Here is a 24377-nt window from a genome sequence, read left to right as displayed (position 1 = left end):
TTTATTTTAGGCTTCAAAATAAAATCTCCATCTCTCATAAGGTGTTTAATTATTTTTTTCAATTTTAACTTCATACAATTTGAAACATTAAATACTGATATTGTAGAAACTGGAAGATATATATCAACGCACAGTACTTTCTTAATTTAGAATGCATGGTTCTCTCAGAAAAATCCACTACATCTGAATACGTTTAGCCTGGTCACCCTGTATATGTCGCTATACCGGAGTTTTACTCTGCTTTAAGAACAGTCGTGGACATGGGCGACATACCGCCAAACTGGAGGGACACCAGATTTTTTAATGTTGGGGTCTCTGGTGCGTTACCGGTATGCCGGAAAAAGCAAGGGTTTGATAAGGATCACATTATTTATTCAACCAATTCAATGAATTTTTATAATAAAGGTATTTAAGAATTTTCCAAAATCTGTGATTCAGATTTAAGAAATATGGTCATTCCCGAAACGTTGGTGATGTTTTCCGGCATTCCAGCTGATGCGGGGTAATACGGTATAAATTTTTACTCAGCCTCTTTGTAATGCATCGTTGGAATGCATCGTTTTCTGACAAGTAACGTGCCTGAAATTCACAAAATTCATTGTTTCATAACTCGCTGAATTTCAGTCCTAGGTTTCTTTTTTAACCTTTTAGTACATGAAATATGTTCAATCAAATGTGACTTACAAGACCCAGGTACCATAAAAAATATAGAAACTTTTCTTAAATATTAAGTTCTTTAGAGGCGAACGCTTTTGAGATAATTTAGGGCATATAAGCTAAACCTATGGCACTTGGGGCAGATGCGGCCCTAGGAGTCATCTTAAACAAAATTTTGTAAAAAAAAAGAACTAAACTGCATATAAACTATTAAGTGACCCGCAACATTTCTTTATGTTGCTTGAGTAACATGCGGTAAAGTTCCAGAACACTTAAGCAGTCCGCGGCATATTTTTAAATTGCTCAAGTTACCCGCAGCACAGTTTCAGATCTCTCAAGCGGCTCGCGACACATTTTCAGATCGCTTAAATGACCCGCGACACATACAAATCACTTCAGTGACCTGCGCGCTGTTCGCGATCGCTGAAGTGTCCCGCTGCACATTTAGATCACTTAAGTGACCAACGTGTGATGCTCCAGATAGCTGGTATTCCCCGCTACATTTCCAGATGACAGGTGCCCCGCGAAATATTTGCAATTCACAGTCACTTAAAAGTGTTCTGCGACATATATATGGATCACTTGTGTGAACGGTGAATTGACAGCTCATCAAAGGGACCCGCGTCAGAGTTACAGTTCACTTGAGCGAACCGCGGTATAGTTACATATCACCTGCAACATTCTCTCAGATCACTTAATTAAGTGGCCCGCGACCCGTTTTCAAACCACTCTCTTAAATTTGGCCCGCACTCTCCTAAAATTTGAGGACCCTTCATGTATAACAACATTTGAAATATTTCTGTTAGTTAACAAATGGTTTAGGGGATTGACTATTGGACAATTGTGAGACTGAAAAACCCGTACGTATGTCATTCCATACTCGCATACAACGCATTCGAGGGCGAAATCTCTCGAAAATACCACGTATTCTTCGTCCGAACACATGAAAACATTTTCCAAACGTCAACCAGTACGAAAAGAAGAATGAAAAATGTTCACGGATGGGAAAAGGATGACAAAGGATCTGAAAAACTCGGGAATAAAAAGTTTTCGGAACGAGTCGAAAACCAGTCCGGGAACGAAAAAATAGAAATGATTGAGACCTTAAAGCATCTCAAGCGGAAAAGTAGAACAAAACAGAATTTTCCACTCGATTTAAGCTCACGAAATAGACGGAAACATCGCTTTCACATTGTATTTTTCCTCCATAGTCGTATATTTCCCCATGTTTCTGTTAAGAAAGTATATCTCAGTATGTTATGTTTTTTGACGCAAACAACACACAGTCCGATAGAAAGGATTACGAGACATTTGCAGTGTAAAATTTATTTTTCCCAAACTTTTCGGAGGATGATGAGGAAAGACGTAGAAATTCCCGACGTAAATTGCTTTAGAAATTTTAAGGAAGAAAAATCATCAATCTGAAATCCATACGTCAAAAAGAATTTATGGCTAAGATTTTCTTATTAGTTTCCAGGCTACATTTCCCATGTCCTCGATCGTTCTTAAAGCAGAGTAAAGCTCGATTATAGAGACCTATACAGGGTGATTCTAAGTTCATGGAACAAAATTTAAGGGGATATAGAAGACGCCTAAACAAAAAAGCATTTTTGGTTATAGAATGTGAGGCCTAATCGAAATAGCAAAGGTGGTAAAGGGTGCTTTTAGAGAGTGCTCAACAACACTTCGCCTAAAAGAAATATATTTTTCTGCCGCTTTTGCAATGAGTGTAATCAACCAGGATGATGCGGGGTATTGTAATGTGGTATTCCTTCTCGTGGGCCCAACCTGGATACCAAAAGTCATTGCGGCTTGATCATCGTTTGGGGTCGTATAACGTTGATGGTCCTTGCACCAAATAAAAAACAAACTCCCCAATCCAGTCCGAAGCAATTTCCATATGAAAATCACTGGAGGTGTGATTCTGTTTTGGTTGGAAAATAATTGTTGTTTACTGGTGGTGCCATTTTTTGTAAACATATATAAGAAACAGCCAACGATGCGCGCATGCGTCCTCGTTTTCAAGTTTAGGCTTTTAAGTTACGCTTTCTCTTGCATATCGGGAATGCAAATAATTACACATTCGAACCCCCTGGTGGACCAAAATATCCTGCTGAGCTGAAGAAAAAAAGCTATTTTGGTGGTACGTGCTAAGGATCCTTCTTATTTTCTAGATAGTACACATTCTCTTTCATTTCACATGCACAGACCTATTGTTTCGCTGCGCACAGAATTTCGATATCTGTGTGTAATGAAAAATATCACACATGTTATCTTACACAATAATGGGGAAGTTTTTCTGCGCACCCGGAAGTATTCTCATTCTCGGTCATTCTCAGATGCAAAACGTCCACATTTTTTAAACTTATTAACCATGGGGGGAAAATGACGCCTTTCTTAGTTACTTTTTGTCTATAACCAACAAACGAGTCTGTAAATGTGCCACAGGTCACTTAAGTGATGTAAAAATTCAATTCAGGTCACTTAAGTGATCTGAAAACGTGCCCACTTGGTTCATTTTTACAAAATCAGGTTTGGGAATCGCGGGCCACATCAGATGACTCCGAGGACCACATTTGGCCCGTGGGCCAGGGATTGAGCATGGCGTCTAAGCGGCGCAATGATAAGATGTTCGTCTCCCACTATGAAGGTCACCGTCGAGTTCCACTAGTTCGAATCCAGCCAAGTACATCAGAAACAAATTCTTTATCTACCGAGCCTAGGGAGACCACCAATAGCCTCCTTCATTCCCACCTTCATTTCCCACCCAACCCCACTGGTTGGAAATTGCCGTATGGCGATATATTACCGAAGTAGGTGTGCGGTAAAGTACCGGTTGAGCATGTATGGGCTATATTATCCGTAATATCACAAAAAATGATATCTTCAGTTTGAAATAATATATGCAGTATTAAGTAGGTATTCCTGTGAGGGGACGACCATGGGTCAACCACATAACAGCTCAGCTCGGCGACCAATGACCAATTACTATGACCTATTACGGTATAATTTTGTTTTTCCCACACTGTAACTTTACCATGGAGAGGCGCGTGAAACAATCCTTGCCTAAAAGGACTTATGCAAGATGTGTGGGAAGGTCATACTGGCTACCTATTTATAGTGACCAGTAAAGCAGAGTTCCTTGGATATGGCCCTTACCTCCTTCAGCAGGGCCCTAGGATGGGATTTTCGGCAGGTCCCTGATCATATTTACATACGTCTCTTTTAGAATTAATTTATATCATGAAAGAAAAATCGTCCTGTACACTCATGCTGCAGTCCTAGCCGTAGCCTTGGACAAGGCCGTTACTAGCATTTTTGTAAGGGGGCCAAATGTGATTTGAATTAACGCTAGATGCAACGCTAGATTGGGAACGCCTTGAAATCTGCAAAAGGTGTAAGTTAGGGGTGTGTATGCATTCACCGGGCCAATGTGACCCTGGAAGTCATCTTATGCGGCCCGCAACCTCAAACCTAGTTTTGTAAAAATGAACTAAGCGGCAGGCACATTACCAAGTAAGTGATCCACGAGAGAGTTCCACATCATTTAACTGGCCCGCGACACATTCCCAGATAACTTAATTGGCTCACGGCACGTTCTTAGATCACTTAAGTGACCATAAGTATAATACAGATGATTTAAGTGACCTGGGGCACATTTACATATCTTTAACTAACCCCACGAGTAGTTCCACCTCCTTTAAGTAGTCCGTGGGACACATTCCCAGATTACTCAAGTGACCACATTTACAGATCACTAAAGTGGCCTGCGATATGTTTTCTAGCCAATTAAGTGTCCCGCACTCTCCAAAAGCACGATCTTCCTTGTATAAGACCAGGAGTCTTATAAACTTTCAGACACATTGGGAAAAATTGAAACTTGACCCTCGAAGCCTGTGACCAACCAACTCGTGATTTAGTGGCATCTTAATTAAAGTGGCCAATGGGACCCCCGGTTAAAAAGGGGCAAAAAATAATTTATTAATAATTTAATAAAAGTAATAATTTAAATAATTTAAATTTTTTTCTGAAATTACTTATCACTGTAGTGACTCGCAGCCAATTTACAGATCACTCAAGCTACCCGCTGCACATACCTATATCACTGAAGTGACCCGCGACATATTTATAGATCCCTTTAGTGGCCCGAGACACATTTAGAGATCACTCAAATGGCCCAAGACACATTTAGAGATTACTCAAATGGCCCGCGGCACGTTTTCAAAGAGACCGGGATCTTCCATCCCTAAGTGAAAGGTACCACCTTCCTGCTTGATCTTTCTATCCGTCTGTCACACATAAAGTCAGGGCCACACTCGTGTCAAGCCTGGCGCAAAAGTCATTCGTAAATATTTGCTTCCGATATTTGCCTTCCCCCGAAGCAACAGCGGCATGGGCTGGTTACACACTGGCCCAACATTCCTTGGCGAATATTTGCTTCCAGAACGCTCTCCGTGATGTGACTGTTGGCGTTCCTCGACCAATGTGTGGACAGACAGATTGGAGGATCGGGAAGAGAAGCGGTACCTATGACTTGGGGTTGGAAGCTGGAATGTACTCGTCATCCTATTTTCGACCAGCATTCCAATACCTTTCACCACTGACGATCATTGCTGATGGTGGAGTGGCCACACTACTTGCCCTTAACCAACCTTGGTGCGCATTGGGCCCAGTCTTAACAAGAATGTGGTCCCCGGGCTCTACACGATGAACACCAACGGTCATAGCAGTTGCTACGTGTTGAACGCGAATATTCACCAAGGAAAATTGGGACAGGCTAGGCCATTCTGGATGCCGATGGTGCTTCTTTACATAGGGAGGAGGCAAACATTGAAAGCAGTTACAGTGAAACCTCTCTCTCTTGCGGACACAGACGGGACAAAAAAAATTTCGCCCGTAAAAGAGGGGTGGCTGTTAATCAGCGATTTAACATTTATACTTTTATTGCACAAGAGAAAATTACTACTATTTGGCCGCAAAAGACGAACGACCGCATTTGAGGGGGGTGCCCATTAAAGGGGGGTTTTAGTGTAATTGCGAATTACTATCAGACCAGTTTAGCCCTAGCTTTGAAAAAATTATGCATGGCCCCGACAAATGTATTGCTCACAGGGCTCTAGTGCTGAGGCCCGGAACGATTCCCGTTATTTCGTTTCCTTCACGGTATAAATTTCCATAGAGGGACTTTGGGGCCCACCGAAGATCTCAGTCAAGGGGCTCTGCTCCAGGATGTGGACGAGGGGGGCGTGGAATTAATGCTCACATTTCACATTCAATTAAAGAAACAAACGAAAGAGACCAACTACCATATCACTCATCAAACCTGAATTATAATTGACAACGGTATCAGAGAAGCAGTGTACACAGTAAAACTGTCTAATCTGTCCAATCAAATGTTTGCAACTTTCTTGACACACTGTTGATTTTTGATTCCTTGATGACCATCTACGAAAGGAAAGTACGCCTGGTTTCGGATTCCCCCAGCTGTTGACTGTGGGCAGCTCCCTTTAGTCAAGTTTGACACGCAGCTTCTGAATGAGAGCTTTCAGTCCATTGTCAGTCTGGACCGCGTTCTGGAAGTCGGCTGTGGCCACGGTGTTGTCCCCACGAGTGACGCAAGCGTTTCCGGACAACTCCAGGACTTCTGCGGCAACGTATTCCATGACGGCCGTCAAGAAGAGGCTGCTCTCCGGAGTGGACTTCATGTTGCAGGCCTGCTCCAGGTATCGCTTTATGTCGTCGACGGAGAAGACGTGCTCCTGTGGACGCATGTTGCCTGATTTTGACATCGGAAAGGCCTGGGTCTTCTTATCTGAATGAGGAAGAAAGTCTGCCTGAAAATTTTATTGTTCCAGGTAAATTTGGAATGCGAGACACTCTCAGTTGATCACTCAAGTTTCCTGTTGCCGCTGATGGAGTTAAAGCCTCTTCATCGGCTCCACTTTTCTCTGAAACAATCGTTCTGAATCAGATTTTGTCGATGACTTTATAACTACCCAACATAGGGCTGTATAATGAGAGCTGCTTCATCTGTTTGGAGTCGAGCTTGCCGCCTTGTCTCATTGGACGCGATCTCGAAGCTACTTCGTGACGTCACTACTCAAACACATTTTTTAGCGGAAACATTAGCGCATGCTGATTAAACATTATACAAATACAAATACACAAATACAAATACAACGCCACAACAGGCAAATGCCCAACGAGGTGGCTGAGAAAAAGATGCCCATAAAAATATGGATGTCATATGTTTCAAAAATACAGCAACCCCATTAAAAATGCAATTAACACAAATTACAAACAATATATACACATGATAAAATATTATACAATGCCCATAAAGAATACTTATGGTTGTCTTATTCTAAGAATGGATAGCTTCTCGATTTACCCCAACATGTTTATCGTATTTCTTTTTAAACGTGTCAATTGTGTTACAATTTACTACCTCCGGGGGTAAGCTATTCCATTTATTAACAACCCTATTAGAGAAAAATTCCCTGCGACACCATAACCTTGCATTGTCCCTCACCAATCGATACTGGTGTCCCCTTGTAAAAGCAGTTGATTGGCGGTGTACTAAAAGTTCATGGTCCATCCTATCCATCCCATTGAAAATTTTGAACACTTCGATCATATCTCCTCGACACCTGCGTTCATCCAATGTAAACATATTCAAAAAATGAAGTCTCTCTTCATAACTCAAGCCCTGTGTGCCAATAAGGACACGCGTAGCTCTTCTCTGCACCCCTTCAATCAAGTCTATGTCCCTCTGTAGGTATGGTCTCCAAAACCTTACCGCATACTCCAGTCCAGGACGAACTAAGCCTCGAAAAAGCGGAAGAATGACTTTAGGAGAACGCGAAGAGACCTTTTTGAAAATGAGACCAAGCATTCTATTCGCTTTTTTGACAACCGCTGAACAATGTTCAGAAAACTTAAGTCGCTCGTCAATGAGAATTCCCAAATCGGTGACTCTAGTTGCATCCGGGATAGTGACACCATTCAACTCGTAAGAGAACCGTGGGTTGTTCGAACCAAAATGAGCGACCATGCACTTATCTACGCTAAACGTCATGCTCCATTCATTTGCCCATGCTGCAATCTTGTTTAAGTTGGTCTGGAGCAACTCCCTATCGCTTTCATTCCCGATTACCCCCATTAGCTTCACATCATCTGCGAATTTGCTAGTAATTCCATCGATACCCTGATCGAGTTTGTCGATAAAAAGTGAAAAAAGTATGGGGCCAAGGACACTTCCCTGAGGAACTCCACTTGTGACGTCTGTCCAACCAGAGAATTCCCCGTTCACCATAACTCGTTGCGACCTATCTCTTAACCACGATTCTATCCAATTCAGCAAGTTGCCCCCTATTCCAATCTCGTGTAAACGCTTCAAGAGTTTGCCATGTTGTACCCGATCGAATGCCTTCTGGAAATCAAGGTAAACAACGTCGACATTTTTGCTCTTACCCAAAGCCTTAGTCACGTAATCATAGAAGCAAAGGAGGTTAGTTACACATGACTTCCCCTTCCTGAACCCATGCTGATTATCCGACAATACATTATTCTCGTCTATCCACTTCACAAACTGCCTTTTGATGATAATTTCCAAAATTTTCGAGAGGGAGCTCGTCAAACTCACTGGACGATAATTAGACACCACTTCTCTACTACCCTTCTTAAATATCGGAACAACGTTAGCCAGTTTCCAATCTCTCGGGACGATACCCTCAGCAACACTACTCCTGTATATCTGTGCGACTGGCCCCAACAATTCATTAGCACCTTCCCTGAGAACCCTGGGATAGATATCATCTGGTCCTGGTGCTTTGCTTGCACATACATTTCTTAGAAGATTTAGGACCTCCACGTCATCTACTTGAATATCGTTGAGGGTTTTATTACCCCATGCAACACCCGTATATCGAATATCATTATCTCCATTAAAAACCGACGCGAAAAAGTCATTGAAAGCACTACACATGCCTACATTGCTCTCTACCTTAGAGCCTCCTATCGAGAGGGGACCAACTGCCCCCTTACATCCATTATTGACGTATCGAAAAAATGATTTTGGGTCAGAGCCAATGTTATCTGCCAACCTAGATTCAACTTCCTTTTTACTATCCCTTATCGCTTTCTTCAACAGTCTTCTTTTATCAGTAAACAATGATAGGTCACCACGTCCACTTTTATACTCTCTGAATGCTCTTTTCTTTTCAAGATAAAGGTTCCGCACGCTATCCGTGAACCATAGAGGGTGTGATGTACAAACACGCTTTTTTCGAACAAAGGGTATGACGTCGTGCAAAACAGAGGACAGCTTCGTACTAAATTCTTCCCATTGACTTACCACCCCTACTGATTCCAACCGGTCTTTGAAAACTTCCGCTAACCTTCCTCTCAAAACATCAAAGTTAGTTCTCCGAAAACAAGGAACCAGTCTTTTGTTATTGACCTTACCCGAGGAAAAGTTACAGTGAAATCTGACGATACGATGATCACTGGAAGAAAACTCTTCCCCCACCGAAACATGTTCAACTAGATCCTCAGAACTAGTAAGAACTAAATCCAAAATAGCAGTACCCCTTGTGGCTTCTGATACATGCTGATACAAAAAATTTTCGAGCACCAACTTAAGAAAGTCTCTTTCATACTGATTTCCAGATGAAAGGTTCTCCCAATCAATACCCGGGTAATTGAAATCCCCTAGTATGAGAACCCTCTGTCGCTTACACATGTAGGAAATTTCATCATGCATTTTGGCAATGTAGCTTTGATCCCTATTCGGTGGATTGTAACAAACCCCAACAATAAGTTTATGACGTCTTTTGCTCTCAAGTTCAACCCATATGGTTTCAATATCACTTCTCTGCACGTTACACTCTCTAGCCTTCAAACAGGATTTCACGTATATCAACACTCCACCCCCTTTCCTATCAGATCTATTTCTCAAAAAAGTATCGTATCCTGAGATGTGTAAGAAAGATTCATCCCCATCGTTTGCCCAAGATTCTGTAATGGCTATAAGATCCAAGCCCTCCACAACTATCATAGTTTCTAAAAAATCTTTCTTATTACCCAAGCTCCTGGCATTTATTAACACACATTTTAATTTGCCCGGTGGTTTGTTGTCAATCGAGAAGCCATCCAAGTCAGAGGTGGGTAATTTCAAGTCAGTACTGTTGTGATTATCATTAACTAACCCGCATTCCCGACTACGTGGTCTGGGAGTAAAAAACCTGACCTAAGACTATCGTAAACCTCCCAGACCCCTCTCTTATTTAGATGGATCCCATCCGAACGAAGCCACCTATCGGTAAATGCGGGAAGCTCCAAGAACGTGACCCCAAGTGAGGAGCAAATGTCCTTCAGTCCTATATTAAATTGGTGGATCCTACTCCTATATCCCCTACTACCCCTTGGCAGCACTGGAATCACTGCCACATCTGAACCCCCCTCCCTAGCGGATAATAGTAAATCCCGGTATTCTGACAGAGACTCACTAATATTCGCTCCTACCTGATTTGTTCCCACCCACAGAATCACCCGCAAGGGCAGCTTTCGGCGATGAAAAACGGCTCGAACGTTGCCAATCTTCCCCCCAGGAAGACAACAGCGCTCGAAACCCCGAAAATCCCTACACACTCGGTTCCCAAGTTCCCTAACCATAGAATCGCCGATGATTAAACCCCTATCACTATCCCCCTCTACCTCATCCACGACCACCCATTCGCCCTCTAAAATGTCGTTGTTCGTGGAGATTGCTTCTTCATCAACAGGTGGCTCGACGACCAGAGGCTCCGTTATAACCGGGCCCTCTAGCACCCTAACTTTTTCCCGTAAAGCTTCGACCTCGAGTTCCAGCCTTTTCCTATACAAGCACCCTTTACAATTGAAACTATCAGCTACTATACCCCTAGACCAGGGAAACCTCCCGTCGCAAGCTCTACACAACACTAGTCGAGGTCGAGGCATACTAACACTATTGCTAAAGCTAGATAATAATAATAATACTAAAAAATAGGAAAATGAGAAACGTTAACTGGAAATTAAAATAATGTAAAATACATTACTATGCAAAATATACGTAAGAGATTATACGAAAAAATTACGTAAAGTAGAATGCTCAGCACTACATCACGAAGAATAAAATAAATATGTATATAAAGAATACAACACCACCCTCTAAAAAAAAGTATTAAGCTACGAAGTACAATTTATACCTATTAGAATTAGCTAACTATCTCAAAACACTAACACTACAACAATAGGCCCAAATGGAAGGAAAACAAAATTATTGAGAGTACCCGGGAAAAAGTATACACTGTTTGCTAACACTAACGTCCAAAAACCTACGAACTTATATTAAAGAAGCGAGCGAACCTGGCGAAAAAACAACGAAAATGAAATGCGAACGAGAAAAATAAATTTAAGTCGATCGAAAATACACAACGGAAATTAACAAAAAATGAGAGCAATATAATAATAATAATAATAATAATTTAAAAAAAAACAAAAAAAACCACCACTTATCTTACAATCCAACGTGCGCTGAAAAAAAGAAAATCACCGCAGAATATGACCCAAAAATAAACAACACGCTAAGTAAAACTCACGAGAACGAAGAAAAACACAAAGAAAGACACAAAATGGCGCACTGGCTTGACGGATGATCCTTCGGTAATCACCCGGCAACGGTTTCGGATAAAACTTCTTCTATTGGTGGGTGAACGGAGCGCGATAATAGCACGTCCGTTCCCAACGACGGCGAAGACGAGAATATCGCAATACTTCAACAGTAAAATGAGGAACTGAATTACATTCAGTTCCTCATTTTACTGTTTGAAGTGAGTGATCTCTCGTTTATAGGTTTGTTTCAGTGGGTGTCACGGCAGTTCAGCGTGAGACAATTCAACGCCGAGGACTTAAGAAAATTTTTTATCCATACAGGATACTGATATTGCAGAATTTACTTGTACATTTACTGTAACCAGGGCCATCTAAACACATGAGCCATACTTGAACACGGCACGGGGACGTGTGGTCTCTACTGCAGTAGAGCCCTACGGTGGAATCTTTGGCAGGTCCTCATAAGCCAGCCGCTGTGGTGGTCGAGCAGTCATAGCGACGGACTCGCGTCGCGAGGTCCCGGGTTCGAACCCCACCGTCGCCACAGCGGTGGTCGGCTGAAGTTGGTTTTCTGTGGTTCCCAACCTCGAGGCGTGAATGCGAGCCGATCTCCCCCTTTAAAAAGTCACGCCACAGAGAGCAACAGACCTACAAACAGTACAAATGTAATTCAATCATAACAAAAGAAGCATTATTTTGGACCTTTTTCTTCGAGTAAAAAAATTTTTCGTGATTAAAAAATTGTTCTGATGAATAGATTTTTTCCGAGATTCGTCCAGCTTTACTGTAAGCCAGCGTATCTCAACCTTTTCTGACTCGCGGAGCCCTTTTTAGTGAAACAATTCTATGCCGGAGGCCCGTAGACCAATTTTTTAATTATTCATCAAAGTTACTGATTTATTTTTACTATTTAAAAATATTTTTAATTGTTTTTTTAATTTCACTGTCTTTTTTATTTTCTTCGAGCGGCCGCAGAGCCCCTGGAGAGTGCACAATGAGCCCTAAGGGCTCCGGTTCAGAACCGCTGCTGTAAGGCTTGGATACTTTCAGCCCGGATATACTGTGTATTTCGAACTAGTACCTTCAAAAGCTCAACCTTGGTTCTAACATCTTTGATAAAACAACATAATTTCGGGTTTCTAAGGATATCGTTGTAGTCAAATTCAATTGTATGTATACTATTTGTGTCCAACCATGTTTTCAATACTGATTCGATCTCTATTGTCCAACAGACATGAAACACATGGGGGAAAATACAAAAGAAAATAAATCTATCCGGCTCGTCAGTCGGAAATCGGATCAGCTGCGGAAGAAAGCACGTTTCTTTGCTTCAGAGGACTGATGAAATGAAAGGTTCAGTCCCTTCCATTAGCCAACCAAAAGTACGAGAAAAAGGAATCAATGACTGATTCGTTTAGTTGTTCTTTTTCGTTGCTGAGGAGAAAATTGGCAAACTCCTCACACATATTGTTCCTCACGAGTGTACACTTAGCGGCCGAAATGTTAGAGATATAACCCCCTCACCCCCATCCATCCCCTAACTTTGACGAGTTCGTTAGTCACTTAAGATTACATTAATAATAAGAAATTACATTGAAAAAGTATGTTTGGCATCATAAAAACTAGTTTGTATGGTCAAGAGTGAGCTTTTCATCAAGTTTGAAGGAGACATCATCGTAAGCACAAAAAACAGGAGGATTTTTAAATCTGTAACACATACATTGGTGTTCAAAATTAAGATCATTTTCACTTTTTGTTCGAATATCCTCGGAACGTCTGGACAAATTTTAATGAAATTTGGTAGAACATAAGGTGATGTAAGAAATCGTTTCTCTGAATATCAGAATGATCAAATTAATCATTTGAACCATATCAGAACCGGATCTACGATGAATCGCTCTGAAAAAGAATCTTCCTTTTTGCAATAAACTGCATTATCATTTCAATTATTGTCAAAAAATGTAGGAAACACTCTCAGGTTGTGACGGTAGCCAACGAATTGAAAAATATCATCAATTTTCAAATTCAGGTGAGCAAATTTAATTAATTCGATTATTCGAGTGTCCTCTTTTGCCAAATCTTCACACGATAGGTCAAGGGTGCAAGTGGCCGCGAGTGGCCGCTTTCTCCGAGCTTAAGCGGATGATTCGAATTCCAATTGACCGATCTCCAACTTGTTTTCCCCCACAGAGAATATGCGGGGCATAGATCCTTCCGTAATTTGAATACCAGTGGGAAGTTTCTCTGGAACTTCACGGGTCCTTCAGAGTCGATATAAAAAAAAAGAGAAGATCTTGACTGGGACTATTCTTTTCGGCAATGAATATCTCAATCTTTCGTTAGAGCTTGTGTGCACTGAAGGGACTATGGACGGTCGGACCAAACTCTTGCCAAAGCTCACAGTTGCCGACACTGCCACGAGATGGAGACTTATCCTAGGATGATGGCACTCTCACTGATATCCATACGAAGGCTTTAACACAGTCATCTTCAACCTATCGCTCGCGACGACGATGGGCATCAAGCGTGCTCTATGCTCGTGTCCAATTTCGTGCTCGCAAGCATTTGATCAATTAAACACCTTGTAAAAACTTCATCCTAGAATTGCAGTTATGCAGATATCAGGAATAGCCATGGCAAAGTTGCCGTAAGGGTGCTCTTCGTTTGATGACTGACACAGGTGGTGCTCGCGACCCAAGAATGGTTGAAGACCCCTGTTTTAATACCTGAATAGCAGGTGTGACATCATCCTCGGATAAGTCGCCATCTGGTGGCAGTGTCAGCATCTGTGAGCCTTGGCCTGAGTTTGGTCCGACCGTCCATGTACGGAATGTATGGTCTCGTTCAATGCACACGAGCTCTAAGGAAAGATTGAAATACGTTGTCTGATAGATAGTGATCTAGGGCGCTTTCACTCGGCAAGTGACAGGACGTGAGTTCAGTTCAATTCCCCGAAAGAGCAGTTGAATTTCCTTGCGTTCCCAAATTCATCTTCGCATCAGCCAGCTGTTAAAAACCTTCGTATGGATAGTAGATAGTGGTGAAGAGTGATATCACCCTCGGATAAGTCACTATAATATCACCCTGTACATGCTTAACATTTAAGACATATCTCCTTCAACAGTTTAAGCAAGGAGATTAAAAAAGAGGAAAACAAAAAGGGAATCTTTACTTGTAATCGAGTTTTCAAGGGTATTATCGGCTTCGTTGCACTCGGAAGTGTTTTTCCAAATCGACAAAGGTTCTTCCCATCTAACAAAAAGAGTAAAGAAAAACTTCTCAAAGAGTAAAGACGGATCTCTTTTGAATAATTCCAAATAACGGTATTAGAATGAAATAAAACATGAGATTTGTGTCCGAAATTACTTTCCAAGGAAACAAAAAGCTAAAACTTGATGAAATGGAAAACATTCGATTGAGCGTTTTTTTTTTTTTTTGTTGTCCTTTTTCTCTTCTTCTTCTTTGTCTCTCTTGATGTTCACTGTTTGGAAAATTAGAAAATTGCGATCGAATGAAGTTGAAGAAGAAATCACATTCTCTTAGTATTCGCGTATTCATGTATGTAAGGCTATTGAAAATCAGTCATTCATTCATTCACGATTATTCTAAGATCTGAAAGGTTTTTTTATATGAAAGAAAATGGGAATTTTCTTAAAGAACTTTTCCCAGTTCTTATGTTCTTCAAAGGTTTGAACTACAACTATTACAGCTACGACGCCATGGTTCAGTAATGAAGATGAACCACTATAAGGATCTTTTATCTGCAACTCTGCAATAAAAATCATGAGAGAGCTTCAAGAATTTTTTACGTGTGTCGCTATAGTACAGTAATTTCTAGAAGGAACAACGCAATTCCATAAGCGCCGCAGTGTTGAAGTATTACAGTAAAATCGTAAATTTAGCGGGAGGGCTGCGTCGTACGAAAGCGTTACACTTGTGAACATTTTCCTGCTAAAATCTGAAAAATACGATTTTCTTTTCTTGTCCGTTTCACCTTGCATATGTCCATCAGGATGAAATCTGGAGTATAATATATCTGATTTGCAGGCACTGAGAGCGGGCAGACCTTCTACACGGTATTTACATAGCATAAAAATGCAAGCATTTACCATTTTCTCTTCAAAATATAGAAGACAGGTGACAATATCAGCAGAACACAAATCAAGAGCAATTCTGACAACATAAATACCTTAGAGGGCAACTCATATACTTAGAACACCCATTCCGGCATGTGTCAATTCGTTACAAATTTCGCAGAGGAATGTGTACGACGAGCAAGTATTGTGAAGTAGTAGTATTAGTCACTATTGTGAAAGTGATTTCTGTATTTTTTGTACACACACTATACAGTGGGCATTCTTACTATTTATTAGCATAGAAATTTTATAATGCCACATATTAGCAGTTCACAGTCCTACCTATCCATTCACGATTATCCATGGTCACCGTTTCACTCCCCTCCCCCGAAAAATTTAGTACCGACGGAACATTGGGTTGAAGAAACCCAATAATATGCGTATCTGGTGTTGTTTTTTGCTTGACCAAATGGTACTGGCCATCTATCTTGCCAATCTTCAAAGCTAGATTTGATATTCCACCAATCCGGTGGAATTATTATAAGTCACTCAAAAAAAAAATTGTAGATATTGATGTTTTGAATGCCAATAGAGGCCAAAAATGGATTTAAAAACCCCGCAACCCTACAGTCTTAAAAATGACGTCATTCAAACAAAGACATGATCAGGTAGACAAGACAAAGAGAGACACAGAAAAAACAAGAGAAGTGAAACTAGTTTCTAGAACAGAGTAGTTGAGGGGAAAAAAGAAAAACAAAGGGAAAAGCAGTTTGTTATAGATATCACCAAGAAGCGCAAGAGGCAATGAGTAGCCAACTTTTGTCATTTTGAATAATTTTTTGGCTTTAATAATTGCATTCCGCCGCTAATTCGTTTATGTGTTTCTGGGTGAGATGAATGTACTTGGATTTTTTTCATAAGCTTTTGGGAGCAGCTTGGGACCCTTCCGTTGCAAGCCTTGTTGATAATTATCATTATTATTTTTTTCTCAGGCATCTCGTAAATCGTACATCACTAAAAACTAAAATTTAAATTCACCCAACTTTGATAAGAATTCAAGTATATGTACAGGATGATTCAAAACTCAACGTACAAACTTTTAGGGGAGGTAGAAAACACAAAAACAAAACAGAATCACATAGAAATAAATCGCAAAAAACGTTTGGTTTTTTTGCATAACTGTAGATGGTGAGCACTTTGAGTGAAACTTATCGTGTACACGTACTGCCCTAGTGTGAAGTATCGCTAAATAGATTTTCCTCTCATTATTGGCTTGTCATTTCTGCATCTCCATTTTTCCTCCAGCTGATCAGGTTGGGGTTCCCGGTCATACATTTCTATGCGATTCTGTTTTGTTTCTGTGTTTTCTACCTCCAATAAAAGTTTGTACGTTGAGTTTTGAATCACCCTGAATATGCATAAAACACTGAATATTTTGATAGATGTTACAATAACAGTTTTTTTTTAATAAAGATTGTTAGATGTCTCGAAGATATTAATTCCATGAATAAACATGCTTGACGTTCGGATTTCCAGGATTTCATAAAGCCTGGATCTTCAAACAAGGGTTTTTTTTTTCCTCCAGTCTCGGATTTTCTTGATTTATGCATTTCTGTTCCGTGTACACAAAAGATAAAGGCCTATATATCAACAACTCAAGATAGAAGAAAAGAAGGCTGAATTAATCTTTAATCGATACGTAAACAACTTCATTGTAGACATATGTCTGAGACGTGATCGCCTTTTGTAAGCACGGAATATACATATACATCCAAAATATACATTTTTCTCAACATTCAAATGTTATCCTATTATAAAAATAAAAGTGTAAGTTCAAATAATGTATCCATGGTATTTTGAACACTTCAATAACAACAAATAGTGTAAAATCAATAAAAGAGGTTTATAAAATTTCGAAAGTTTTAAAAAACGAAAAACAAGAAATCTGTCCACCAGATTTATAAAATAATGTTTTAAATATTACAAAAATAAGTGGGAGAAAAAACAGAAATGGATAAAAACAACAACAAAAATCATATCCACATGACCGCCACTACTAATACATGATATAGCATGTACTAACGGTACCCGAACAAGATTATGTATTTTTAAATCCCCCCCCCCGCGTTATGTATTTTTCTTCATGATAGGAAAGCAATTGCAAAATGGAATCCAAATTCGGATCACAGCCAGACTCACTACGAATCACTACAGATCATTACTTCGGACTGATTATGACATTAACTACGAAGAACGCCTTCTAGCCCTCTCCCCATATAGTCTTGATAAAGCTAACTTTGCAGGGGGGAAATGGTTAGTTTGGTTGAACCTTCGCTTCAAAATGCGCAAAAAAAATACATTTTCGACGAAAAAACATTGTTGACATAAACCGAAGTCCCGATAGCTACAAACGGATTTTTTCCATGTTATGGTATTGGTTTCCTCCATTCTTTGCAAAAATGGTAGCATTATCAATGATCCTCTAATAAACGGCGTTGACTTGTATCACAAATTCGAATAAGTATTGTTGAGAAAAACGGTACAAAAATGTATGATGAAAAAAAATCGGAACAACGAAAATTACTGGAATGTCCCGTAATACGGGAACCAGGTGGTCCTTGTTTTCAAAAAGGTTAAGAAACACTTCTTTAGGTGCGTTTCATTTGTTCCATGAGAAAACACGGCGAGTGTGAAATGTATGTCAGTGATCATCTAGCATCTAGTAAACTTCCGTCGGCCAGGAAAGACGGCAGAAATCCCGCCATTGTGAGCAGTGGCAGCAGCAGCAGTAGAGTAACCATACCGAAATCTCTTAAAATATTCATATTAACCATCTCGGATTCCAGGGGCAAGCAACATTCTGCAAGGCCGGCGGTCGGTGCTTAGCAAAGTAACGCAAACCGTAACTCATTTCCTGGCAGTTGAGTGTTCTTCCTGTCCGAATGAGGATGTTCCTGATGCTGCGATATTAATTGCCAGCGGGACGAACGCGAGAGAGAGAGAGAGACCCCCTTTCAAACATACGCACGCAATACAAACGTTGCAATATCTTGCCACGGAGAACATGACTTGATAAATAATTTCTGCTAAATGATAACTATATTGTATACAGTGAAACCCCCCTTAACGGACACCTCCCTCGGATGCGATCGCCCTCAGGCTTTTACGGCCAAATAATAATTTCCTCTTGTGTGATATAAGTATTCATTTTAATCCCTTGATTAACGGAAGTACCCATTACCTCATTGTCCAAACTGGAACGGTCATTTTTTGGTGATATTTTGTCTCCTGCGTCTCAAATTTCACTGAAAAGCATCAATTTTTTTTTATTTTGCTCTGTGGGCATATATCAATTATTTAAAGTATCCAGTTTACTGTGTGATTCTATTTTCATGATAATTTTGGGGAAAAAATTTGAAAATGATGAAAAAGTTGTAAATTTACGCCACAAAAACAGGTTTATATTTTTTAATTGATTAATGGTTTCTCATAATACAAAATGCATACTTACAATTGTTGATATATGCCTACAGAGCAAAATGAAAACAAAATTGATGCTTTTCAGTGAAATTTGAGACTCGGGCCACAAAAAATCACTAAAAAATGACTGTTCCAAATGGCGCCTTTTGGTGTCTAAATAAGGCACCAAACTTGTTGAAATACATATCTTTTTATCTAAGAGACATGAAGTTGTTATTATACTGATACTGAAATGTCATTAAAAAGCACTTGTAGCAAGAAATATACGGCAATTAGTAATTTTCATTTGAACGTCCCTTGTCCCCCATAACACGTAGATCTCTGATATAACATTTAGATTTTTTTTTCAAAGGGCTGTATATGATCCGAAATACAAATTTAGTTTTTCTATCTAGAACTTTCAAAACCTTTTTGTCCTGAACTTAATAAGCCAAACAGAAAAAGCTCCACGTTTTTAAGGGAAATATTTGTCGAGATATACTTACATTTAAGAATACGTATTTCCGCAGAAACATTTCTAATTTAGAAAAACACCTGAGAGATAATCAAATTGAAAGAATAATCTTTTGTTTAAGATTCAATCAAATTTTAAACCATGAATTAAACACAGTTCAGGGGGGGGGTTCAAAATAAATTTCTTGTAAATCCACGTCAAAGTCGAGCGTAAATAGATACAAATATTAACGACGCAAAGCAGTAGACTCTCTATAATTCGGCAGCGCTCTAGTCCGGCCCTTCCAATAATCGAGCTTTTCCAGGCTGGCTCCCTTCACGTGTGGAAGAAGAAAATATATTAATGCGTGTTCAGGGCCCGACTTTGAAATGGAGGGAGGGGCCCTGGAAAAAATATAAATTATTGGACTAAGTTAAAAGATATTTAGTTGGTCAATGAAAAATTGTTGTTGAAATTTCGGTGTTTCCGAAATCACGAGGCCCTCGGCGAATGTCTTTGATTATTTGATCATTTTTGTCACACCACGGTCATTTTCTGCTCAAGAGGGTTAATTAGACCGGGACCTATAATTTAATGCCGATTTCGAACGGCACATTTTTTTTATACTCACCGAGAGGTTGATACGCTAACCCCATGGGTGTGGGCTTTCTTTTTCTGTGGTCATGTCGCCGTTTCAGTTGTACCCCTGTGTCAGGAAAGTTTCTGACAAGGACGAACCCCGGGTATCGAACTCGTGACACCTCTAAACATCCTTAGGTACTTTAGGCGAGTATCTTATCGACCTGGGCCACCTCGGCGAATGTCAAGCTTGCCCATGCGGAAATCGGGCCCTGTGCGTGTCTATGCACAAAAGTTTACATTATTTAAATGGGGTTTATTTTTTCCAATTGACTACCAGTAATCCCTCATAATATGGTTTGATATTTGCTAGATTAGTGATAGCCTAGCCTCTAGTGTATTCAACTTCTCTTAATTCTACGATATACTCTCAAAACATGCTAAATATTTCAAAATATGAGATATTTATTTCCTTCAGAAACTTTTCTGTTTGACTGATTATATTTTTAATTCAAAATTATAGGTAGAGAGGGGGAAAATATTAATAAAATATAATAATTAAAGTTATATATATTAATTTTAAGTTATAATAAAGTTAATATAAAGTTATATGATAATTAAATATATATTTGAAATTTATGTATTTTTTAAATTATTTTTTTCCTTTTGAAAGTATGTTTCTCTATAATCACCGATTGAAAAGTTGAAGGGTGTATAGCAGACATCTTCAACCCGTTGCTCTCTGAAGCCCCCAGAATGCTCGATGCTTGAGTCCAATTTGTTGCTCGAGAGCACTCGATCAGCATTTCAACTAAACACCCTGTACAAATTGCATTCAAGGATTGAAATCAGCAGGATTTCATGCATTCGTATGTCAAACTTGCCGTGAAAGTGCTCTTCTTTTGATGATGGGTACAGGCAAGTGCTCGTGACTAGAAAAACGTTGAAGACCTCTGGTGTATAGGAACTGTCCATATCTGTGTACATCGCATTGCGTTGTACATTGAGCAAGAACGCGAACTCTTTGCTATCTTCAAAGAAATGCAATCTCCCTTAACCAAGGCAATGAATGAATCGAATCATCTATCCGGTTCCTTCAACATCGATCCAATCTTTCTATTCACTAAGCGATTTTTCTCCATTCCCGGTTCCTCAAAAGAGAGCAAGCATCCAATTCTGTTCCGTATCCTCTATCCTATCTACCTTTATATGTATTTCGTTCGAGAAGACGATGAATAGCTTTCGTCTCATCGGTGGAGCGAGGAAATAATAAAATCGATTACGTGCAACAGGAAAGTTCCCGTCATTCTTTGAAGTCATATGCAACAGGGTTTAATCACGTAACGAAACTATTATTCTGTGTAGGAAAGAAAACTGATAATCGTGAATAACTGAAAGTAGATTCAGAAAGCTTCAGTCAAACTTAGCTATAAAGGCATCGAAGATTACACGAAATTTTGTTGTTTTAACCGAGGTTGACGTTTTCAAGACCTTTTTAACGAAAAATATTATCAGAGGCAACTAAATGTTGTGCATGAAATTTTAATTTCTTTATGATTAGGGACGTGACCATATTTGTTTGAAGAAAAAGCGGCGGGAATTGCGATGAAAATTAATATGGGACATCTCCGATTCTCGCCTAATATGTTTGCCAAACGTCGGCGAAACTCCTAGATATCGCTTATAAATAACCTTTGGCGAGAAATACATCGCAAGTCTTCTAAAATGTATTTTACGAAAAATAAATTTAATTGTCAGATATGTAAGATGAACACATTCATTGTCATACTCATTTATAAATTAAGAAAATTACCTTCATTCTTTATTGCGGTAAAGATTAGGAATAAAAGCAAGCTTCGTTGAAAAAACTTTATATTTTTATTAAAAAAAAGTCAGGAAGAGGAATATTGGGAAAAATTTTGTGATTAATGTATTTTCTATAATTAATGAATAAAGTATTGATAATTAAAGAATAAAGTATTGATAATTAATGAATAACGTATTGATAATTAATGAATAACGTATTGATAATTAATGAATAACGTATTGATAATTAATGAATAACGTATTGATAATTAATGAATAACGTATTGATAATTAATGAATAACGTATTGATATTCATGAAAGTAATGATAACACTATAGGCCTCGCTCTTTGAAAATATGGCTGGTAATTTTAATTATAACATTTTATTTTCTACTTAGTTCAATTTTTCTATAATTTTCCTATTCTGGGGGTCGAATCAGTTTATGAAATTGCAAAAGATTTGAGAATCGGGATTTTTTCATCGAACCATGAATCATATATGGTGTTGGCAGTGGGACTTCGTTAGGCATCGGCGGAAAGTCATAAGAACAAGAGGTAAATGTTTACGAAAATATGTGGTCGAAACATATTCAGAAGCTCAAATTTTGTTTTTTAGCAATATTCAAAAAACATACGAGACTGAGAATTGAAGTGGTCTGAAGAACCACTTGTAAACTCCATAGAAACTCCATAAATCTATGAAAAAAAGTATAGTAAGGTAAAAAAAACAGATTGCTAAGCTCATATAATGACTTAGACAAGACTATAAGCAATTTCTGAAGTACGATTCGAAAAAATATCATTGTAAAGCGAAATTTGTTGTTGTTGTATGGAGTTTCATTGTAGCGAGATTTCATTGTATATTTCCAATAGAAATTACAAAATAATTTTAAGCTTTTGAAATTATTAACCATTTGGTTCAATGTATATTTGGATATGCATGGCAAATGCATGGTAAAAAAACTCATTGTACCAATTTGTTCAGTGTCATTCAGTGTCATTCCAGGACAAAATAAGTCTGTATAAGCGTACAATACTTTTTTATCTAGAAAGAGTTGATTCCTTGTCCGTGTCATTTTTTGAGCTGCTGAAATTTCACGTGCTCAGAGATTCATAAGGGGATTAGAGATAAAACAAATTCAATATAAAACTATTCAACTTGGCCGAGCAAGATTTTATCCGTTTACAACATAACATTAAAATCAAAACACACTGCGTATTTTACCCTTAATTAACCATTTTAGATAATTAAAAAATCCCCTCTAATTAATCAAATTGTTGTGTATTATTTCAATTAAAAATATGCTAACAGACCAAATTCATCAGTTTATGTAAAAAAAAATTTCAATACGTTTTTATGGGAGTGAACCATGAGAAGGGTTAATTTTATATATATGTATGCAGTGTGAAACCTCGCTACAACGATACTCGATATAACGATAAATCTCTCTGCAGCGATATTTTTTTAAATCTTGTTCGGAATCACCTTCTGTCTAATGTTAACTCCTCTCGATACAACGATATTCTTTACCACGATGAACCCCTCTGTAAAAATATTTTTTGAGAAGATTTTAATTTTGCCGCAACGATATTTTTTTTTTATTTCGTTTGAAATATCCTTCAATATATTTTTAAACTCGACACATATTTTAGTTCTTCCTTTCTAATAATAGCGGTATTAGTTGCCAGACCTGATCACGAAAGTGTTAAAGTTATTGATATATCAACAACTTTTTTGTGATACACCAAAGTGTATTGCGATAAACATCTTTGCATAGGCCATTTCCAACTAAATTTGGTTTTCCAACTAATCATTTCACGTGATGATAATGTTGCCTCTCGATATAACGATAATCCCTCTTCAACGATATTTTTCTTGTTCCGCAGAATATTGTTGTATCGACGTTTCGGTGAATTCAAACATCCCGAGTCCTGCCGCAAAAAGTTATGGGGAACATTATATGAAATATTAATATATAATATAAGATATTTATTGCAAGTATAACCAAAACTGAGAGTTTTAGATCTTTTCGAGATAATTTTTTTTTTTAAATTCCCACGTACAAAATGAATTTCATTCGAATATCGCTCACCTTGAAGACACAAGACGACTATAAGTAACACACGGAATAGCCGGCGGAGTAGCGTTAGCACGTGTTCCCGTTTCATGCTTAAGAGAGGCGGTAACAACGCAATTTCAACCCTTTACCGACGCAAACCCTATTCATAGTCTACGATATTCTATTTATCCACAACGCTACTTTGTATCGAGTCGGTGTAATATTATTTCGGTTCGAAAACACTTCTCGGGCGGTATTCGAAAGACGAGGGAGAGAGAGACTATCCGATAACTCCCGAGTCCTAAGCACGTCTGTTTTTAACGGGATTCATCTTTTTTATTTCTGTTTCTTTTCTTCACATAATCGTTTTCCTGCGGCCGCGCGCGCGTGGCGGTAAAGTACGAGCTGGAAGCGCTCCTAGCGGACTTCAATGTCCTCAATGGGATTGCCAAAAAAAGTAATAAAAAAAAAAGTACCACAGAAAGAAGTGATGACGTTATTATTTTGCATAAGTGAACATGTGAGCAGATAAATCATTCACAAGCCATTAGGCCGGTTTCGTCCATGAGTATGTCTTTTTTTTTTCCGTGAACATCTGCGGTTGAGTCGGGAAAGCACGTTCTCGCTTCATTTTTAATCATACAAATAGT

At 39.0% G+C, this 24377-nt stretch overlaps 1 protein-coding gene across 1 annotated transcript in view; it reads right to left on the bottom strand.

Annotated features, from left to right (window-relative positions):
* The window catches only part of LOC149075679 (uncharacterized), a 63756-nt gene extending 39718 nt beyond the window's left edge, over window positions 1-24038 (bottom strand). Inside the window, exon 1 of the mRNA XM_089243168.1 lies at window positions 23761-24038. Within this exon, the coding sequence (XP_089099294.1) occupies window positions 23761-23836 (76 nt within the window). The 5' untranslated portion in view covers window positions 23837-24038. The remainder of the gene's footprint in view (window positions 1-23760) is intronic.
* Between the last annotated feature and the right edge of the window lie 339 nt (window positions 24039-24377).

The sequence above is a fragment of the Pholcus phalangioides genome, unplaced genomic scaffold, assembly GCF_987345545.1.
Source record: "Pholcus phalangioides strain wild (caught in Gottingen) unplaced genomic scaffold, Ppha-v1.0 ptg000015l_1, whole genome shotgun sequence".
NCBI lineage: Eukaryota > Metazoa > Arthropoda > Arachnida > Araneae > Pholcidae > Pholcus > Pholcus phalangioides.
Note: the sequence above shows the minus strand (reverse complement) of the source record. Positions and strands in the feature narration are given on the sequence as shown.